This window comes from Coregonus clupeaformis, chromosome 12 (assembly GCF_020615455.1).
Source record: "Coregonus clupeaformis isolate EN_2021a chromosome 12, ASM2061545v1, whole genome shotgun sequence".
NCBI lineage: Eukaryota > Metazoa > Chordata > Actinopteri > Salmoniformes > Salmonidae > Coregonus > Coregonus clupeaformis.
This window is the reverse complement of record NC_059203.1, coordinates 14,416,930-14,437,888: the sequence shown is the minus strand read 5'-3', so window position 1 is coordinate 14,437,888 and position 20,959 is coordinate 14,416,930. Positions and strand designations below refer to the sequence as shown.

At 45.8% G+C, this 20,959-nt stretch overlaps 1 protein-coding gene across 2 annotated transcripts in view; it reads right to left on the bottom strand.

The window, feature by feature from the left end:
• Positions 1-1,725: 1,725 nt before the first annotated feature.
• Positions 1,726-20,959, bottom strand: part of LOC121577861 (filamin-B) — a 183,395-nt gene continuing 164,161 nt past the window's right edge. For both annotated transcript variants that reach the window (XM_041891803.2, XM_041891804.2), the window contains 6 exons: positions 19,090-19,205; positions 13,841-13,973; positions 11,227-11,403; positions 4,456-4,674; positions 3,555-3,758; positions 1,726-2,899 (listed from right to left, as the gene is read on the bottom strand). In XM_041891803.2, coding sequence (XP_041747737.1) covers positions 2,712-2,899; positions 3,555-3,758; positions 4,456-4,674; positions 11,227-11,403; positions 13,841-13,973; positions 19,090-19,205 — 1,037 coding nt within the window. In that variant the 3' untranslated portion in view covers positions 1,726-2,711. The remainder of the gene's footprint in view (positions 2,900-3,554; positions 3,759-4,455; positions 4,675-11,226; positions 11,404-13,840; positions 13,974-19,089; positions 19,206-20,959) is intronic.

Here is a 20,959-nt window from a genome sequence, read left to right as displayed (position 1 = left end):
GCTACCTGCCCCAATGCATAGTGCCAACTGTAAAGTTTGGTGGAGGAGGAATAATGGTCTGGGGCTGTTTTTCATGGTTCGGGCTAGGACCCTTCGTTCCAGTGAAGGGAAATCTTAACGAGCAGGTGCCCACATACTTTTGGTCATGTAGTGTATCTGTATTCCCAGTCATGTGAAATCCATAGATCAGGGCCTAATTTATTCATTTCAATTGACACATTTCCTGTAACTGTAACACAATAAACGCCACATGCAACAATTTCAGTGTACAACGTTGTTGATTCATCCTCCGTTTTCTCATATCACAGCCATTCAACTTGTGAAATCCCTGAGCAGTTTCCTTCCTCTCCGGCAACGGAGTCAGGAAAGATGCCTTTATCTTTGTAGTGACTGGGTGTATTGATACACAATCCAAAGTGTAATTAATAACTTCACCATGCTCAAAGGGATATTCAATATTTGCTTTTTACCCATCTACCAATAGATGCCCTTCTTTGCGAGGCATTGGAATACCTCCCTAGTCTTTGTGGTTGAATCTGTGTTTGAAATTCACTGCTCGACTGAGGGACCTTACAGATCATTTTATGTGTGGGGTACAGATAATTCAAAAAAATCAGGTGTAACACTATTATGCACACAGAGTGAGTCCATGCAACTTATCTGACTTTCTAAGCACATTTTTACTCCTGAATGTATTTAGGCTTGCCATAACAAAAGGGTTGAATACTTAATGAATCAAGACATTTCAGCTTTTAATTTTTAATTTGTAAAAACATTATGGGGTATAGGCCAGTGACAATCTCAATTGAATCAATTTAAAATTCAGGCTGTAACAACAAAATGTGGAAAAAGTCAAGGTCTGTGCATACTTTCTGAAGGCACTGTTTCATGTATGTGTTCTACAACACCATCTTGTGTTCCACGTCACCATAGTGTTCCACGTCACCATCTTGTGTTCCACGTCACCATCTTGTGTTCCACGTCACCATCTTGTGTTCCACGTCACCATCATGTGTTCCACGTCACCATCATGTGTTCTACATCACCATCTTGTGTTCCACATCACCATCATGTGTTCTACGTCACCACCATGTGTTCTACGTCACCACCATGTGTTCTACGTCACCACCATGTGTTCTACGTCACCACCATGTGTTCTACGTCACCATCATGTGTTCTACGTCACCATCATGTGTTCTACGTCACCACCATGTGTTCCACGTCACCACCATGTGTTCCACGTCACCACCATGTGTTCCACGTCACCACCATGTGTTCTACGTCACCACCATGTGTTCTACGTCACCACCATGTGTTCCACGTCACCACCATGTGTTCCACGTCACCACCATGTGTTCCACGTCACCACCATGTGTTCTACGTCACCATCTCCGAACACAGTCCATATTATAATTGCTGGGCCGTCTTCCTATTCATTCCAATGTGCATATTGTCCATAACGTTGTGAATACTCTAATAGGAGATGGGTGTCAGTAAGCCACAGACCAGCTTGTTGTGGAGGGTCCTCCCGCACAACCAGTTTATTTTAACCATCAAATGTACATCATTTCTGGGCATGTATTTTCACATTAAGCCACCCAATACTAATACAAAATGACAAAAGCTCTCTCTTTTAAAAACACTTTTACAAAAAGACTTGAATCCCTTGTGTATCTAAACTAGCACTGACTAAGCAAAATAATAACACACAACAGACATCAGAAGTACAAATACATCTTTATTTCTCAAAATAGTTATTGCTGAAGATACAGGTTATAAAGGACAGGGAAGGCATAGTCCTCGAGACAGACAGACAGTTTTTTGGTAAGAGAAGAGTTGACGTACACAGTTTAAGTTCAAATTCAAAAGCTGAACAGAAACCAGTCAGATTACTACAAAGTCCATTGTTAAGAGAGTAGACTACCATTTAGTTCAGTTGCATCTCTTTACCTACGGTACACACATGGCTACAACACGTAAGAGCTTAAACCAAGAACATATCTGAATACGACAGTTCAAACCCAGAACATATCTGAATACGACAGTTCAAACCCAGAACATATCTGAATACGACAGTTCAAACCCAGAACATATCTGAATACGACAGTTCAAACCCAGGACATTCCAGCTTTTGCAGAGCGCATTTTAACCCACCATACATAAAGACAGTCACATAGACATCACAGTCCAGTCCAAAAAAAAAAACAGCAGTTTGAAGAAGCAGAACAATTAGAGATTGATTGAATAGTTATCTTGTGCAGCAGTTAGCGTAGTTGGACCTGGAATCATAGGTGGTTAGGCTAAAAACATAGGATAACATCTATAGTGTTGCTGTACATTCTTAGGACCACAACCATCAGTAGTAAATAAAACTTAGTCTTGACTTAATCATTTGGGTTCTGTTAACCTGTTTGACATATTTATGTAAAATGAGTCGATAACAATATCATCAATTTTCTTAAAGTATATTATAAAATATTGTTGAGTGCAAATTTTTCCATTCATAATATTGGGTGTATTAATTAAGTGTGGAAGGAAGGGGTTCTGTGTTTTAACAACAAATATGTAGCTCCTCCCCTCGACAGTCTGGTAGACAGATGGGATAGGGGTGAATAGAGGACAGTAAGGTGCACCCTATTCCTCATGCAGTACTGGTCAAAGTAGTGCACTACATAGGGAATAGGGTGCCATTTGGGACTTCCCCCAGGTCTCTAGGGGACGGTGACATGGAAGGGGGAGCCGGGGATGTGGTCCTCACCCCACTTGACAGCCAGGACGTAGTTGCCCTTCTCCTTGAGGATATAGGAGACGTTGTACTGCATGTTGCCCATGTGTTTGACTGATACCTCCTCACAGGGGATGTGGGGGCCGTGGACTCCCACCAGCAACATGTTCTTACCTACAGGACACAGAGATTACATGATTTATTTGTTGATTAACTGATCGAGATTGATTATGTTGCCAATGCATATGTTACCCAGAACCAATGTACAAAGCAGCATTGGAATGCTCTACTACGTCGCATTACAGATGACACAGTACTATGACAATATTAGTAAGAAACAGAGGGATCCAGCCCAGTAACCAGAGGGATCCAGCCCAGTAACCAGAGGGATCCAGCCCAGTAACCAGAGGGATCCAGCCCAGTAACCAGAGGGATCCAGCCCAGTAACCAGAGGGATCCAGCCCAGTAACCAGAGGGATCCAGCCCAGTAACCAGAGGGATCCAGCCCAGTAACCAGAGGGATCCAGCCCAGTAACCAGAGGGATCCAGCACAGTAACCACATTCTAACCCAAATCTAGTAGCCAAACAAGTCTGTCATGTAGCCTGTCATAACTAATAATAATAATAATAACAATAAGTTATAATAATAATGTTACAATAATAATAATAAATAATAATAGTAATAAATAATAACAATCATTATAATAACAATAGTTATAATAATCTTTATAATAATAATAATAATAATAATAAATAATAATAATAATAATAATAATAGGGACTTTTCAAGGACCCAAAGTCGCTTTCAGTAATATAATGTCTCCTCACCAGCCTTGCTGCAGTCGACAGAGAAGCTGGCCCTCTGGCCCAGGTAGGCCTTGCTGAGCCCTGGGCCACGGGTGACCACCTTACTTGCGTCGGAGGCAGAGCGAGGCAGGGCGCTGTGGGAGTTGGTCATGGATGATTTGGTTACCGGCTCCACCATCAAGGACGACGTCTCACTGGCGTTACTCACATTCACCAGGCGCTGACCTGAGAGGAGGGAAGAGATTGATTCAAGTCAATAACCTGTGTCTGAAAAGGCACCCTATTCCCTATGGCCCTGGTAAAAAGTAGTGCACTCCATAGGGAATAGGGCTCTATTGCAGACCTAGTTAAGACGTTCTATTGCAGACCTAGTTAAGACTTTCTATTGCAGACCTAGTTAAGACCTTCTATTGCAGACCTAGTTAAGACCTTCTATTGCAGACCTAGTTAAGACGTTCTATTGCAGACCTAGTTAAGACGTTCTATTGCAGACCTAGTTAAGACCTTCTATTGCAGACCTAGTTAAGACCTTCTATTGCAGACCTAGTTAAGACGTTCTATTGCAGACCTAGTTAAGACGTTCTATTGCAGACCTAGTTAAGACGTTCTATTGCAGACCTAGTTAAGACGTTCTATTGCAGACCTAGTTAAGACGTTCTATTGCAGACCTAGTTAAGACGTTCTATTGCAGACCTAGTTAAGACGTTCTATTGCAGACCTAGTTAAGACGTTCTATTGCAGACCTAGTTAAGACGTTCTATTGCAGACCTAGTTAAGACGTTCTATTGCAGACCTAGTTAAGACTTTCTATTGCAGACCTAGTTAAGACTTTCTATTGCAGACCTAGTTAAGACTTTTTATTGCAGACCTAGTTAAGACGTTCTATTGCAGACCTAGTTAAGACGTTCTATTGCAGACCTACCTGTGACTTTGGCCTTGAAGGGGCTGCCAGTGATGTGGTTGGGTCCTCCATATTTGATGGAAACCAGGTAGTTCCCGGGGGCCATGGGGGTGTACTGGACCTTGTATCCCTCCGGACACTCCTGGCAGTCCATCTTGACCTTGGACGGGCCCTCGATGGTCACCGCCAGGGCCCCGGGGCCCGCCTTGGTGTTGTTGATGATGAACTCTGACTGCTGGCCTAGAGACAAGACAGAGAGAGGGTTAAGGTAGGTTTAGGACAGGGGTGGAGCAGAATCCGGCCCGCAGGAGGTTTGAATATTGGTTAGGACAAGGTTAAAGAGACGTTACACTCCAAAATGAAAGTTTGTCAGGTGTTTTCAGAACCCAAGAGGTGTTATGCTGAGGGAAACCCCAAGTCCCAGGCCATCTGTTCAGTAGATCCAGCCATATGTCACAATCAGTTCCAGATCCACAGTCCTTACTTACCCTTTCCATTTATTTGGGCCTGAGGTGTGTGTAATATATATATATATATATATATATATATATATATATATATCTGGATCTACTATTGTTACCATGTGACTCATCCACACCCATACTCCAATGATTTAACCTCACACAGACATATGTACTGTACTGAGATCAGAAGAAGAGGTATAAACCTGTCTGTCTATCTGGCATGTCCGCTCACTAAACATAAAATATATAAATCTGTCTGACACTGATCTACTGTAGTATCTACTGTATATACCCAGCGCTGCCTGGGCAGTATCTACTGTAGTATGTAGTGTATATATCCAGCGCTGCCTGGGCAGTATCTACTGTAGTATGTAGTGTATATATCCAGCGCTGCCTGGGCAGTATCTACTGTAGTATGTAGTGTATATATCCAGCGCTGCCTGGGCAGTATCTACTGTAGTATGTAGTGTATATATCCAGCGCTGCCTGGGCAGTATCTACTGTAGTATGTAGTGTATATACCCAGCGCTGCCTGGGCAGTATCTACTGTATATATCCAGCGCTGCCTGGGCAGTATCTACTGTAGTATGTAGTGTATATATCCAGCGCTGCCTGGGCAGTATCTACTGTATATATCCAGCGCTGCCTGGGCAGTATCTACTGTAGTATGTAGTGTATATATCCAGCGCTGCCTGGGCAGTATCTACTGTTATATCCCGCCTGGGCAGTATCACTGTAGTATGTAGTGTATATATCCAGCCCTGCCTGGGCAGTATCTACTGTAGTATGTAGTGTATATATCCAGCGCTGCCTGGGCAGTATCTACTGTAGTATGTAGTGTATATATCCAGCGCTGCCTGGGCAGTATCTACTGTATATATCCAGCGCTGCCTGGGCAGTATCTACTGTATATATCCAGCGCTGCCTGGGCAGTATCTACTGTAGTATGTAGTGTATATATCCAGCGCTGCCTGGGCAGTATCTACTGTAGTATGTAGTGTATATATCCAGCGCTGCCTGGGCAGTATCTACTGTAGTATGTAGTGTATATATCCAGCGCTGCCTGGGCAGTATCTACTGTAGTATGTAGTGTATATACCCAGCGCTGCCTGGGCAGTATCTACTGTTGTATGTAGTGTATATATCCAGCGCTGCCTGGGCAGTATCTACTGTAGTATGTAGTGTATATACCCAGCGCTGCCTGGGCAGTATCTACTGTAGTATGTAGTGTATATATCCAGCGCTGCCTGGGCAGTATCTACTGTATATACCCAGCGCTGCCAGTCAAGCTCAATCAAGCCCAGCTTAATTATTTGAAATGATTTAGAATAGTATTTGAACCCAGGTCGTCTGTACAGAGCTGGGTCTGCTTCCCAAATGCCACCCTATTCCCTACGTAGTGCACTACTTATAACCAGATCCCTATGGGCCCTAGTCAAAAGTAGCGCACTATATATAGAGAATATAAAGGCTGGGAGTTCAGACCATGAGGCCACCAGACCACCGTAACGACCTGATTTATGTTTCCTCCATAACAAGCCTGTTCTTCTTCACCCTCCATTCAAACGCTACAGCTCTCATAAACATTGGTTGCGTTCCAAAATGGCACCCTATTCCCTACATAGTGCACTACTTTTAACTAGGGCTCACAGCACACTACTTTCTGACGATCGCCCTATGTAGGAAACGGGAAACCATTTGGGACGCAGCCCTATGGTTATGTGGCGCCAGGTGTTATCCAGACCTCTGGCCTTTTCTACTCCATTGTGTTTCATTGCTTGTTATTGAAATCTGTGTTCAACACTGATCGAGGAATGTTTGTTACGTTTTCTAGACGTAACATTGACATTGCATCGCGGCAGTTTTTAAAGAGATTATGTTTCAGAGTGTCAGTGAATGTATGGCTTGTTGTTTTTCAATGTCACGGGCTCTGGTCAACAGTAGCCCAGTTGGGACGCAGCCCTCACACTGGGCTAGATACAGAAACAGGAATAGAGATTACTATTACATTATAACCCAAACAGTAACATAACACTAGTTTCATGTGGACACATGAACGTGTTACCAGGATGTGATGGTGAGCGTCTGTGTGCAGACAATTAAATAAAACACGCCTTAGAAACCACTGACTGACGACGTGCTTGGATCAGATCCATATATAACAAACTGGGTAACATGATCCAGATCTGATCTAATCTGACTATTAACACAATAACCAGGGATGGAGGGAGAGAGAGGAGGGAGAGGGAGAGATGGAGGGAGAGGGAGAGAGAGAGAGAGAGGAGAGAGAGATGGAGGGAGAGAGGGAGAGAGCTGGAGGGAGAGAGAGAGATGGAGGGAGAGAGAGAGATGGAGGGAGAGAGAGAGATGGAGGGAGAGAGAGAGATGGAGGGAGAGAGAGAGCTGGAGGGAGAGAGAGAGCTGGAGGGAGAGAGAGAGATGGAGGGAGAGAGAGAGATGGAGGGAGAGAGAGAGATGGAGGGAGAGAGAGATGGGAGGGAGAGAGAGATGGAGGGAGAGAGAGATGGAGGGAGAGAGAGAGATGGAGGGAGAGAGAGAGATGGAGGGAGAGAGAGAGCTGGAGGAGAGAGAGAGAGATGAGAGGGAGAGAGAGAGATGGAGGGAGAGAGAGAGCTGGGAGGAGAGAGAGATGGGAGGGAGAGAGAGATGGGAGGGAGAGAGAGAGATGGAGGGAGATAGAGAGCTGGAGGGAGATAGAGAGCTGGAGGGAGAGAGAGATGGGAGGGAGAGAGAGATGGGAGGGAGAGAGAGATGGGAGGGAGAGAGAGAGATGGAGGGAGAGAGAGAGCTGGGAGGGAGAGAGATATGGGAGGGAGAGAGAGACGGAGAGAGAGAGAGAGATGGAGGGAGAGAGAGGGATGGAGGGAGAGAGAGGGATGGAGGGAGAGAGAGATGGGAGGGAGAGAGAGAGATGGAGGGAGAGAGAGAGATGGAGGGAGAGAGAGAGATGGAGGGAGAGAGAGAGATGGAGGGAGAGAGAGAGATGGAGGGAGAGAGAGCTGGAGGGAGAGAGAGAGCTGGAGGGAGAGAGAGAGATGGAGGGAGAGAGAGAGATGGAGGGAGAGAGAGAGATGGAGGGAGAGAGAGATGGAGGGAGAGAGAGGGAGGAGAGAGAGATGAGGGAGAGAGAGAGATGGAGGAGAGAGAGAGATGGAGGGAGAGAGAGGGATGGGAGGGAGAGAGAGATGGGAGGGAGAGAGAGAGATGGAGGGAGAGAGAGAGCTGGAGGGAGAGAGAGATGGGAGGGAGAGAGAGATGGGAGGGAGAGAGAGAGCTGGAGGGAGAGAGAGAGATGGAGGGAGAGAGAGAGCTGGGAGGGAGAGAGAGATGGGAGGGAGAGAGAGAGCAGAGAGAGAGAGAGAGATGGAGGGAGAGAGAGAGATGGAGGGAGAGAGAGGGCTGGGAGGGAGAGAGAGATGGGAGGGAGAGAGAGAGACAGAGAGAGAGAGAGAGATGGAGGGAGAGAGAGAGATGGAGGGAGAGAGAGAGCTGGAGGGGAGAGAGAGAGCTGGAGGGAGAGAGAGAGATGAGGGAGAGAGAGAGATGGAGGGAGAGAGAGGGCTGGGAGGGAGAGAGAGATGGGAGGGAGAGAGAGCTGGAGGGAGAGAGAGAGATGGAGGGAGAGAGAGAGATGAGGGAGAGAGAGAGATGGAGGGAGAGAGAGAGATGGGAGGGAGAGAGAGCTGGAGGGAGAGAGAGAGCTGGAGGGAGAGAGAGAGATGGAGGGAGAGAGAGAGATAGGATGGGAGGAGAGAGAGATGGAGGGAGAGAGAGAGCTGGAGGGAGAGAGAGAGATGGAGGGAGAGAGAGAGATGGAGGGAGAGAGAGAGATGGAGGGGGAGAGAGAGGGCTGGGGGGGGAGAGAGAGATGGGAGGGAGAGAGAGAGATGGAGGGAGAGAGAGAGCTGGAGGGAGAGAGAGATGGGAGGGAGAGAGAGATGGGAGGGAGGAGGAGAGAGAGCTGGAGGGAGAGAGAGAGATGGAGGGAGAGAGAGAGCTGGGAGGGAGAGAGAGATGGGAGGGAGAGAGAGAGACAGAGAGAGAGAGAGAGATGGAGGGAGAGAGAGGGATGGAGGGAGAGAGAGAGATGGAGGGAGAGAGAGATGGAGGGAGAGAGAGAGATGGAGGGAGAGAGAGAGATGGAGGGAGAGAGAGAGATGAGGGAGAGAGAGAGATGGAGGGAGAGAGAGATGGGAGGGAGAGAGAGAGGGATGGGAGGGAGAGAGAGATGGGAGGGAGAGAGAGAGCTGGAGGGAGAGAGAGAGATGGAGGGAGAGAGAGAGATGAGGGAGAGAGAGAGATGGAGGGAGGGAGAGAGAGAGGGGCTGGGAGAGGGGAGAGAGAGATGGGAGGGAGAGAGAGAGCTGGAGGGAGAGAGAGAGATGGAGGGAGAGAGAGAGATGGAGGGAGAGAGAGAGATGGAGGGAGAGAGAGATGGAGGGAGAGAGAGAGATGGAGGGAGAGAGAGAGATGGAGGGAGAGAGAGATGGAGGGAGAGAGAGAGCTGGAGGGAGAGAGAGAGCTGGAGGGAGAGAGAGAGCTGGAGGGAGAGAGAGAGAGATGGAGGAGAGAGAGAGATGGGAGGGAGAGAGAGGGCTGGAGGAGAGAGAGAGATGGAGGGAGAGAGAGAGATGGGAGGGAGAGAGAGAGATGGAGGGAGAGAGAGAGCTGGAGGGAGAGAGAGAGATGGGAGGGAGAGAGAGATGGAGGGAGAGAGAGAGCTGGAGGGAGAGAGAGAGCTGGAGGGAGAGAGAGAGATGGAGGGAGAGAGAGAGATGGGAGGGAGAGAGAGATGGGAGGGAGAGAGAGATGGGAGGGAGAGAGAGAGAGGGAGGGAGAGAGAGAGATGGAGGGAGAGAGAGAGATGGAGGGAGAGAGAGAGATGGAGGGAGGAGAGAGATGGAGGGAGAGAGAGATGGAGGGAGAGAGAGAGATGGAGGGAGAGAGAGAGGCTGGAGGAGAGAGAGAGAGCTGGAGGGAGAGAGAGAGATGGAGGGAGAGAGAGAGATGGAGGGAGAGAGAGAGCTGGAGGGAGAGAGAGAGATGGGAGGAGAGAGAGAGATGGGAGGGAGAGAGAGAGATGGAGGGAGAGAGAGAGATGGAGGGAGAGAGAGATGGGAGGGAGAGAGAGAGATGGAGGGAGAGAGAGAGCTGGAGGGAGAGAGAGATGGGAGGAGAGAGAGAGCTGGAGGGAGAGAGAGAGTGGAGGGAGAGAGAGAGATGGAGGGAGGAGAGAGAGATGGAGGGAGAGAGAGAGATGGAGGGAGAGAGAGAGATGGAGGGAGAGAGAGAGAGGGAGAGAGAGAGATGGAGGGAGAGAGAGAGCTGGAGGGAGAGAGAGATGGAGAGAGAGAGATGGAGGGAGAGAGAGAGCTGGAGGGAGAGAGAGAGATGGAGGGAGAGAGAGAGCTGGAGGGAGAGAGAGAGATGGAGGGAGAGAGAGAGCTGGAGAGAGGAGAGAGAGAGTGGAGGGAGAGAGAGAGATGGAGGGGAGAGAGAGATGGAGGGAGAGAGAGAGATGGGAGGGAGAGAGAGAGATGGAGGGAGAGAGAGAGATGGAGGAGAGAGAGAGATGGAGGGAGAGAGAGAGATGGAGGGAGAGAGAGATGGGAGGGAGAGAGAGAGATGGAGGGAGAGAGAGAGATGGAGGGAGAGAGAGAGATGGAGGGAGAGAGAGATGGGAGGAGAGAGAGAGATGGAGGGAGAGAGAGATGGGAGGGAGAGAGAGAGATGGAGGGAGAGAGAGAGCTGGAGGGAGAGAGAGAGATGGAGGGAGAGAGAGAGCTGGAGGGAGAGAGAGAGATGGAGGGAGAGAGAGAGATGGAGGGAGAGAGAGAGAGCTGGAGGGAGAGAGAGAGATGGAGGGAGAGAGAGAGATGGAGGGAGAGAGAGAGATGGAGGGAGAGAGAGAGATGGAGGGAGAGAGAGAGATGGAGGGAGAGAGAGAGATGGAGGGAGAGAGAGAGATGGAGGGAGAGAGGGTTGGGAGGAGTAGTAGTAGTAGTAGTAGTAGTAGTAGGTGGTAGTAGTGGTAGTAGTAGTAATAGTAATAAGTAGTAGTAGTAGTAATAAGTAGTGGTAGTAGTAGTAGTAGTAGTAATAAGTAGTAGTAGTGGTAGTAGTAGTAGTGGTAGTAGTAGTGGTGGTAGTAGTAGTGGTGGTAGTAGTAGTAATAAGTAGTAGTAGTAGTAGTAGTAATAGTAATAGTAGTAATAATAACAGTAGTAGTAGTAGTCCCATTGCTTAGGAGAGAATGAAGAAAGGCTGTGTTAAGGTTAGAGTAAGGTGGTATCAATAACAAGGTCACCTGTGGTCCCTCTCTCCAGTCCAGCTCCGTGTGCAGTGACCAGTCCTGCGTCTCCGCTCTGCCCAGGCTCTCCCACCCGCACCTGGAAGGGGCTGCCGGGGATGTGGCTGCCGTTGAACTTGACATCGATGGAGTGGAGCCCGTTCTCACGCGGGATGAACCGGATAGCGTACTTATCTGGGGGGAGAGGGAACGGATAAATGCTTTAATCAAGACTCCTAATAAGGGATTGGACCTCTACATATACTGAGCCTTCAGAAAGTATTCCCCTTGACTTATTCCACATTGACTAGGTGCTCAAAGGGGATATTCAATGTCTGCATTATTTTTTACCAATCTACCAATAGGTGGCCTTCTTTGCGAGCCATTGGGAAATCTCCCTGGTCATTGTGGTTGAATCTGGTTTTGAAATTCACTGTTCGACTGAGGGATCTTTCAAACAATTGTACGTGTGGGGTACAGAGATGAGGTAGTCATTCAAAAATCATGTCCATGCAACTTATTTAGGCTTGTCATACAAAGGGGTTGAATACTTACTTCAGCTTTACATTTGTAATTAATTTGTACAAATTTCAAAAAACATAATTCCACTTTGACATTATGGGGTATTGTGCGTAGGCCAGTGACAACAAATCTCAATTTAGTCCATTTTAAATTCAGGTTGTAACACAACAAAATGTGGAAAAAAGTCAAGGGGTGTGAATACTTTCTGAAGGCAATACCAATGAGGGACTGGACATATCAACAGCTATACATATAACATAATGAGGGACATATCAACAGCTATACATATAACATAATGAGGGACATATCAACAGCTATACATATAACATAATGAGGGACATATCAACAGCTTTACATATAACATAATGAGGGACATATCAACAGCTAGACATAACATAATGAGGGACATATCAACATCTTTACATATAACATAATGAGGGACATATCAACAGCTAGACATATAACATAATGAGGGACATATCAACATCTTTACATATAACATAATGAGGGACATATCAACAGCTAGACATATAACATAATGAGGGACATATCAACATCTTTACATATAACATAATGAGGGACATATCAACAGCTAGACATATAACATAATGAGGGACATATCAACAGCTAGACATATAACATAATGAGGGACATATCAACAGCTAGACATATAACATAATGAGGGACATATCAACAGCTTTACATATAACATAATGAGGGACATATCAACAGCTATACATATAACATAATGAGGGACATATCAACAGCTTTACATATAACATAATGAGGGACATATCAACAGCTATACATATAACATAATGAGGGGCATATCAACAGCTATACATATAACATAATGAGGGACATATCAACAGCTTTACATATAACATAATGAGGGACATATCAACAGCTAGACATATAACATAATGAGGGACATATCAACAGCTATACATATAACATAATGAGGGACATATCAACAGCTTTACATATAACATAATGAGGGACATATCAACAGCTATACATATAACATAATGAGGGACATATCAACAGCTATACATATAACATAATGAGGGACATATCAACAGCTTTACATATAACATAATGAGGGACATATCAACAGCTAGACATAACATAATGAGGGACATATCAACATCTTTACATATAACATAATGAGGGACATATCAACAGCTAGACATATAACATAATGAGGGACATATCAACATCTTTACATATAACATAATGAGGGACATATCAACAGCTAGACATATAACATAATGAGGGACATATCAACATCTTTACATATAACATAATGAGGGACATATCAACAGCTAGACATATAACATAATGAGGGACATATCAACAGCTAGACATATAACATAATGAGGGACATATCAACAGCTAGACATATAACATAATGAGGGACATATCAACAGCTTTACATATAACATAATGAGGGACATATCAACAGCTTTACATATAACATAATGAGGGACATATCAACATCTTTACATATAACATAATGAGGGACATATCAACAGCTTTACATATAACATAATGAGGGACATATCAACAGCTAGACATAACATAATGAGGGACATATCAACAGCTTTACATATAACATAATGAGGGACATTTCAACAGCTAGACATATAACATAATGAGGGACATATCAACAGCTATACATATAACATAATGAGGGACATATCAACAGCTATACATATAACATAATGAGGGACATATCAACAGCTAGACATATAACATAATGAGGGACATATCAACAGCTATACATATAACATAATGAGGGACATATCAACAGCTTTACATATAACATAATGAGGGACATATCAACAGCTAGACATAACATAATGAGGGACACATCAACAGCTTTACATATAACATAATGAGGGACATTTCAACAGCTAGACATATAACATAATGAGGGACATATCAACAGCTTTACATATAACATAATGAGGGACATATCAACAGCTAGACATATAACATAATGAGGGACATATCAACAGCTTTACATATAACATAATGAGGGACATATCAACAGCTTTACATATAACATAATGAGGGACATATTATTATTCCCCGTAGGAAGCCTCACCTTGCTCCAGTTGAGACACAGCACATTCCTCCAGAGCTCCGGAGGGTGAGTGGACCTTGGCGTCGATGGTTCCCTTGGCACCGTTCAGATGTACAGCAAAGGATGCTGGGTGGTTTACCTTGAGGCCTGACTCCTGGAGGCAGCCAATCAACAGGTTAGTGAAGCCCCTCCCACATGCTCTACACACCCAATCAGAGGGAGTGTCCCATGGAGAACCAATCATCAGCCATCATACCATTATAATTTGTGTTACCATTTTATAAATCAAGGTACTCCCCATGTTGGAGACAGTCAGCCCGAGTACTCTTGCTGCACAGAATCTACAAATCACCTTGCACTCTGAACAACTTCTCATTCAATGCTCCTTTCACACGAACAAAGATGAACAAAAAATCTGCCACAGCACCTTGGCTCAGGCTGATCTCCTCTCGGATGTGAACACTTGCATCATACCACTTTAGAACACAGAATACCACTACGGATCTAATAACTACCATTGTATTTTTACCTGTGCTCACCTTGGACCGGCTAATGCCTAGAGAGGTAGACCTGAGTCCTCGTAGGTACTCTACTATAGACAGTACAGGTCTATAGGGTTAGGACAGGATTACTACAGAGCTAGAATAAAGTTACTAAAAAGGTTCTAGAAGACTAAACCAGGTGGGGGCGGGGGCTACAGGTATGAGGAGTGGGCGGGGTCTACAGGTATGAGGAGTGGGCGGGGGCTACAGGTATGAGGAGTGGGCGGGGGCTACAGGTATGAAGGAGTGGGCGGGTCTTCCTCTCTCTGCTTTAGCCAGCCAAGCAGAGAGCCGGAATGATGTTGATGATGCTGTTAAAAGCCTTTAAATGAAACACAAGAGAAACACCACAGAGTTCCACACCAGAGTATGAAGGATGTCCCGCAGCTATTCACAACAAGATAAAACTAAGCTCTAGATTAGCTCACACTTTATTTGGATAATTCCCAATCGATGGTCCATAGATTGCAGCTAATATACAACAGCTTGGCTTACTAGGTGGGGACTATCAAGATCAAGTGAAAAATGAATATGGGATTCACCACCTCCATGTGTGCTGTAAGTCCATGGAGTATGTGTGTGTAAGTCTGTATAAAGTGCACCTTCTAGCTCCAATAGGAAGTTGGCTTTAAAGGGTTTAAGTGACATTGTTGGTCATTTGTAGTCCAGTGGGTCCAGTCCATAACCCTAACATGATACCATTTGGAGTCCAATGGGTCCAGTCCATAACCCTAACATGATACCATTTGGAGTCCAATGGGTCCAGTCCATAACCCTAACATGATACCATTTGGAGTCCAGTGGGTCCAGTCCATAACCCTAACATGATACCATTTGGAGTCCAGTGGGTCCAGTCCATAACCCTAACATGATACCATTTGGAGTCCAGTGGGTCCAGTCCATAACCCTAACATGATACCATTTGGAGTCCAGTGGGTCCAGTCCATAACCCTAACATGATACCATTTGGAGTCCAATGGGTCCAGCCCATAACCCTAACATGATACCATTTGGAGTCCAATGGGTCCAGTCCATAACCCTAACATGATACCATTTGGAGTCCAGTGGGTCCAGTCCATAACCCTAACATGATACCATTTGGAGTCCAGTGGGTCCAGTCCATAACCCTAACATGATACCATTTGGAGTCCAATGGGTCCAGTCCATAACCCTAACATGATACCATTTGGAGTCCAGTGGGTCCAGTCCATAACCCTAACATGATACCATTTGGAGTCCAGTGGGTCCAGTCCATAACCCTAACATGATACCATTTGGAGTCCAGTGGGTCCAGCCATAACCCTAACATGATACCATTTGGAGTCCAGTGGGTCCAGTCCATAACCCTAACATGATACCATTTGGAGTCCAGTGGGTCCAGTCCATAACCCTAACATGATACCATTTGGAGTCCAATGGGTCCAGCCCATAACCCTAACATGATACCATTTGGAGTCCAATGGGTCCAGTCCATAACCCTAACATGATACCATTTGGAGTCCAGTGGGTCCAGTCCATAACCCTAACATGATACCATTTGGAGTCCAGTGGGTCCAGTCCATAAACCTAACATGATACCATTTGGAGCCCAATGGGTCCAGTCCATAACCCTAACATGATACCATTTGGAGTCCAATGGGTCCAGCCCATAACCCTAACATGATACCATTTGGAGTCCAGTGGGTCCAGTCCATAACCCTAACATGATACCATTTGGAGTCCAATGGGTCCAGTCCATAACCCTAACATGATACCATTTGGAGTCCAGTGGGTCCAGTCCATAACCCTAACATGATACCATTTGGAGTCCAGTGGGTCCAGTCCATAACCCTAACATGATACCATTTGGAGTCCAATGGGTCCAGTCCATAACCCTAACATGATACCATTTGGAGTCCAGTGGGTCCAGTCCATAACCCTAACATGATACCATTTGGAGTCCAGTGGGTCCAGTCCATAACCCTAACATGATACCATTTGGAGTCCAATGGGTCCAGTCCATAACCCTAACATGATACCATTTGGAGTCCAGTGGGTCCAGTCCATAACCCTAACATGATACCATTTGGAGTCCAGTGGGTCCAGTCCATAAACCTAACATGATACCATTTGGAGCCCAATGGGTCCAGTCCATAACCCTAACATGATACCATTTGGAGTCCAATGGGTCCAGCCCATAACCCTAACATGATACCATTTGGAGTCCAGTGGGTCCAGTCCATAACCCTAACATGATACCATTTGGAGTCCAATGGGTCCAGTCCATAACCCTAACATGATACCATTTGGAGTCCAGTGGGTCCAGCCCATAACCCTAACATGATACCATTTGGAGTCCAATGGGTCCAGCCCATAACCCTAACATGATACCATTTGGAGTCCAATGGGTCCAGCCCATAACCCTAACATGATACCATTTGGAGTCCAGTGGGTCCAGTCCATAACCCTAACATGATACCATTTGGAGTCCAATGGGTCCAGTCCATAACCCTAACATGATACCATTTGGAGTCCAATGGGTCCAGTCCATAACCCTAACATGATACCATTTGGAGTCCAGTGGGTCCAGTCCATAACCCTAACATGATACCATTTGGAGTCCAGTGGGTCCAGTCCATAACCCTAACATGATACCATTTGGAGTCCAATGGGTCCAGTCCATAACCCTAACATGATACCATTTGGAGTCCAGTGGGTCCAGTCCATAACCCTAACATGATACCATTTGGAGTCCAGTGGGTCCAGTCCATAACCCTAACATGATACCATTTGGAGTCCAGTGGGTCCAGTCCATAACCCTAACATGATACCATTTGGAGTCCAGTGGGTCCAGTCCATAACCCTAACATGATACCATTTGGAGTCCAGTGGGTCCAGTCCATAACCCTAACATGATACCATTTGGAGTCCAGTGGGTCCAGTCCATAACCCTAACATGATACCATTTGGAGTCCAGTGGGTCCAGTCCATAACCCTAACATGATACCATTTGGAGTCCAGTGGGTCCAGTCCATAACCCTAACATGATACCATTTGGAGTCCAGTGGGTCCAGTCCATAACCCTAACATGATACCATTTGGAGTCCAGTGGGTCCAGTCCATAACCCTAACATGATACCATTTGGAGTCCAGTGGGTCCAGTCCATAACCCTAACATGATACCATTTGGAGTCCAGTGGGTCCAGTCCATAACCCTAACATGATACCATTTGGAGTCCAGTGGGTCCAGTCCATAACCCTAACATGATACCATTTGGAGTCCAGTGGGTCCAGTCCATAACCCTAACATGATACCATTTGGAGTCCAGTGGGTCCAGTCCATAACCCTAACATGATACCATTTGGGAGTCCAGTGGGTCCAGTCCATAACCCTAACATGATACCATTTGGAGTCCAGTGGGTCCAGTCCATAACCCTAACATGATACCATTTGGAGTCCAGTGGGTCCAGTCCATAACCCTAACATGATACCATTTGGAGTCCAGTGGGTCCAGCCCATAACCCTAACATGATACCATTTGGAGCCCAATGGGTCCAGCCCATAACCCTAACATGATACCATTTGGAGCCCAGTGGGTCCAGCCCATAACCCTAACATGATACCATTTGGAGCCCAATGGGTCCAGTCCATAACCCTAACATGATACCATTTGGAGTCCAGTGGGTCCAGCCCATAACCCTAACATGATACCATTTGGAGCCCAATGGGTCCAGTCCATAACCCTAACATGATACCATTTGGAGTCCAGTGGGTCCAGTCCATAACCCTAACATGATACCATTTGGAGCCCAGTGGGTCCAGTCCATAACCCTAACATGATACCATTTGGAGTCCAGTGGGTCCAGTCCATAACCCTAACATGATACCATTTGGAGCCCAATGGGTCCAGCCCATAACCCTAACATGATACCATTTGGAGTCCAGTGGGTCCAGCCCATAACCCTAACATGATACCATTTGGAGTCCAGTGGGTCCAGTCCATAACCCTAACATGATACCATTTGGAGCCCAGTGGGTCCAGTCCATAACCCTAACATGATACCATTTGGAGTCCAGTGGGTCCAGTCCATAACCCTAACATGATACCATTTGGAGCCCAGTGGGTCCAGTCCATAACCCTAACATGATACCATTTGGAGCCCAGTGGGTCCAGTCCATAACCCTAACATGATACCATTTGGAGTCCAGTGGGTCCAGTCCATAACCCTAACATGATACCATTTGGAGTCCAGTGGGTCCAGTCCATAACCCTAACATGATACCATTTGGAGTCCAATGGGTCCAGCCCATAACCCTAACATGATACCATTTGGAGTCCAGTGGGTCCAGTCCATAACCCTAACATGATACCATTTGGAGTCCAGTGGGTCCAGTCCATACTAGTGATGCCTCATTAAGATATGGGAGTAGGGCTTTGGAACACAGTAGTTCTTTATTCCCATTTAAAACACATTATTCAATCTGATAGAAGATAATACAGCTGATTGGCCCACCACTATCTTATATCTCCATTCAATCTATTTTAAGTTGATGTAACAATTTGAGTCCCATTTGAGATACAAATCTCTTTTTACAAGGGAGCTCTGGAAATGTTGAAACTGAATAGATTTGTTGTGCAACTCACGAACTAATAAGTGTTAGGAGCTTGCAAACATTATTCTTATTTTTTTCCTAACTAAATAGCTGCGGACATGGTGCAGGTGTGGAGGTGTCTCCTCGTGTCTCACCTGAAGACTAGCAACAGTGAGGCGGCGGGCGTCGTCCGTTGGCGCCGTGACGGGCACGAGGTACGGGCTGTCTGGGATATGCTCCTCGTTGAACTTCACAGACACCTCATAGTCACCTGCAGAGAAAGATGTGTGTGTTGACAACAACAAAAAGGTATAGTACTGTATAGACCATGGCTGTCTGAAATCTGGCTTGTGTACTACCTACAGAAACTACATACTATTTACAACGTTTAGGAAAAAAACTAATGCAGTAAGCAACAAATATCATCATACTAGGCTCCTCCTACTGAGAATATGATTATACTAGGCTCCTCCTACTGAGAATATCATCATACTAGGCTCCTCCTACTGAGAATATCATCATACTAGGCTCCTCCTACTGAGAATGTGTCATTAATGCGCAACTGCATTGATTCCCGTCATTGGTTCATTTTTGGTACAACGCTTCCCCTCAGCCCACCGACAACGATGAGACAGCCTATAGGGAGGAGGTCAGAGACCTGGCCGTGTGGTGCCAGGACAACAACCTCTCCCTCAACGTCAACAAACTATCATGGTCCAAACACACCAAGACAGTCGTGAAGAGGGCACGACAACGCCTATTCCCTCTCAGGAGACTGAAAAGATTTGGCATGGGTCCTCAGATCCTCAAACAGTTCTACAGCTGCACCATCGAGAGCATCCTGACTGGTTGCATCACCGCCTGGTATGGCAACTGCTCGGCATCCGACCGTGAGGCGCTACAGAGGGTAGTGCGTATAGCCCAGTACATCACTGGGGCCAAGCTTCCTGCCATCCAGGACCTCTATACCAGTCAAAAGTTTGGACACACCTACTCATTCAAGGGTTTTTATTTTAACTATTTTCTACATTGTAGAATAATAGTGAAGACATCAAAACTATGAAATAACACATATGGAATCATGTAGTAAACAAATCAAAATATATTTTTATATTTGAGATTCTTCAAATAGCCACCCTTTGCCTTGACAGCTTTGCACACTCTTGGCATTCTCTCAACCAGCTTCACCTGGAATGCTTTTCCAACAGTCTTGAAGGAGTTCCCACATATGCTGAGCACTTGTTTGCTGCTTTTCCTTCACTCTGCCTTCCGACTCATCCCAAACCATCTCAATTGGGTTGAGGTCGGGGGATTGTGGAGGCCAGGTCATCTGATGCAACACTCCATCACTCTCCTTCTTGATAACATAATCTTTACACAGCCTGGAGGTGTGTTGGGTCATTGTCCTGTTGAAAAACAAATGATAGTCCCACTAAGCCCAAACCAGATGGGATGGTCTAATGTCCATTGCTCGTGTATTTTGGCCCAAGCAGGTCTTTTCTTCTTATTGGTGTCCTTTAGTAGTGGTTTGTTTGCAGCAATTCGACCATGAAGGCCTGATTCACACAGTCCCCTCTGAACAGTTGATGTTGAGGTGTGTCTGTTACTTGAACTCTGAAGCATTTATTTGGGCTGCAATTTCTGAGGCTGGTAACTCTAATGAACTTATCCTCTGCAGCAGAGGTAACTCTGGGTCTTCCATTCCTGTGGCGGTCCTCATGAGAGCCAGTTTCATCATAGCGCCTGATGGTTTTTGCGACTGCACTTGAAGAAACTTTCAAAGTTCTTGAAATGTTCCGTATTGACTGACTTCATGTCTTAAAGTAATGATGGACTGTCGTTTCTCTTTGCTTATTTGAGCTGTTCTTGACATAATATGGACTTGGTCTTTTACCAAATAGGGCTATCTTCTGTATACCTCCCCTACCTTGTCACAAAACAACTGATTGGCTCAAACACATTAAGGAGGAAATAAATTCCACAAATTAACTTTTAAGAACGCACACCTGTTAATTGAAATGCATT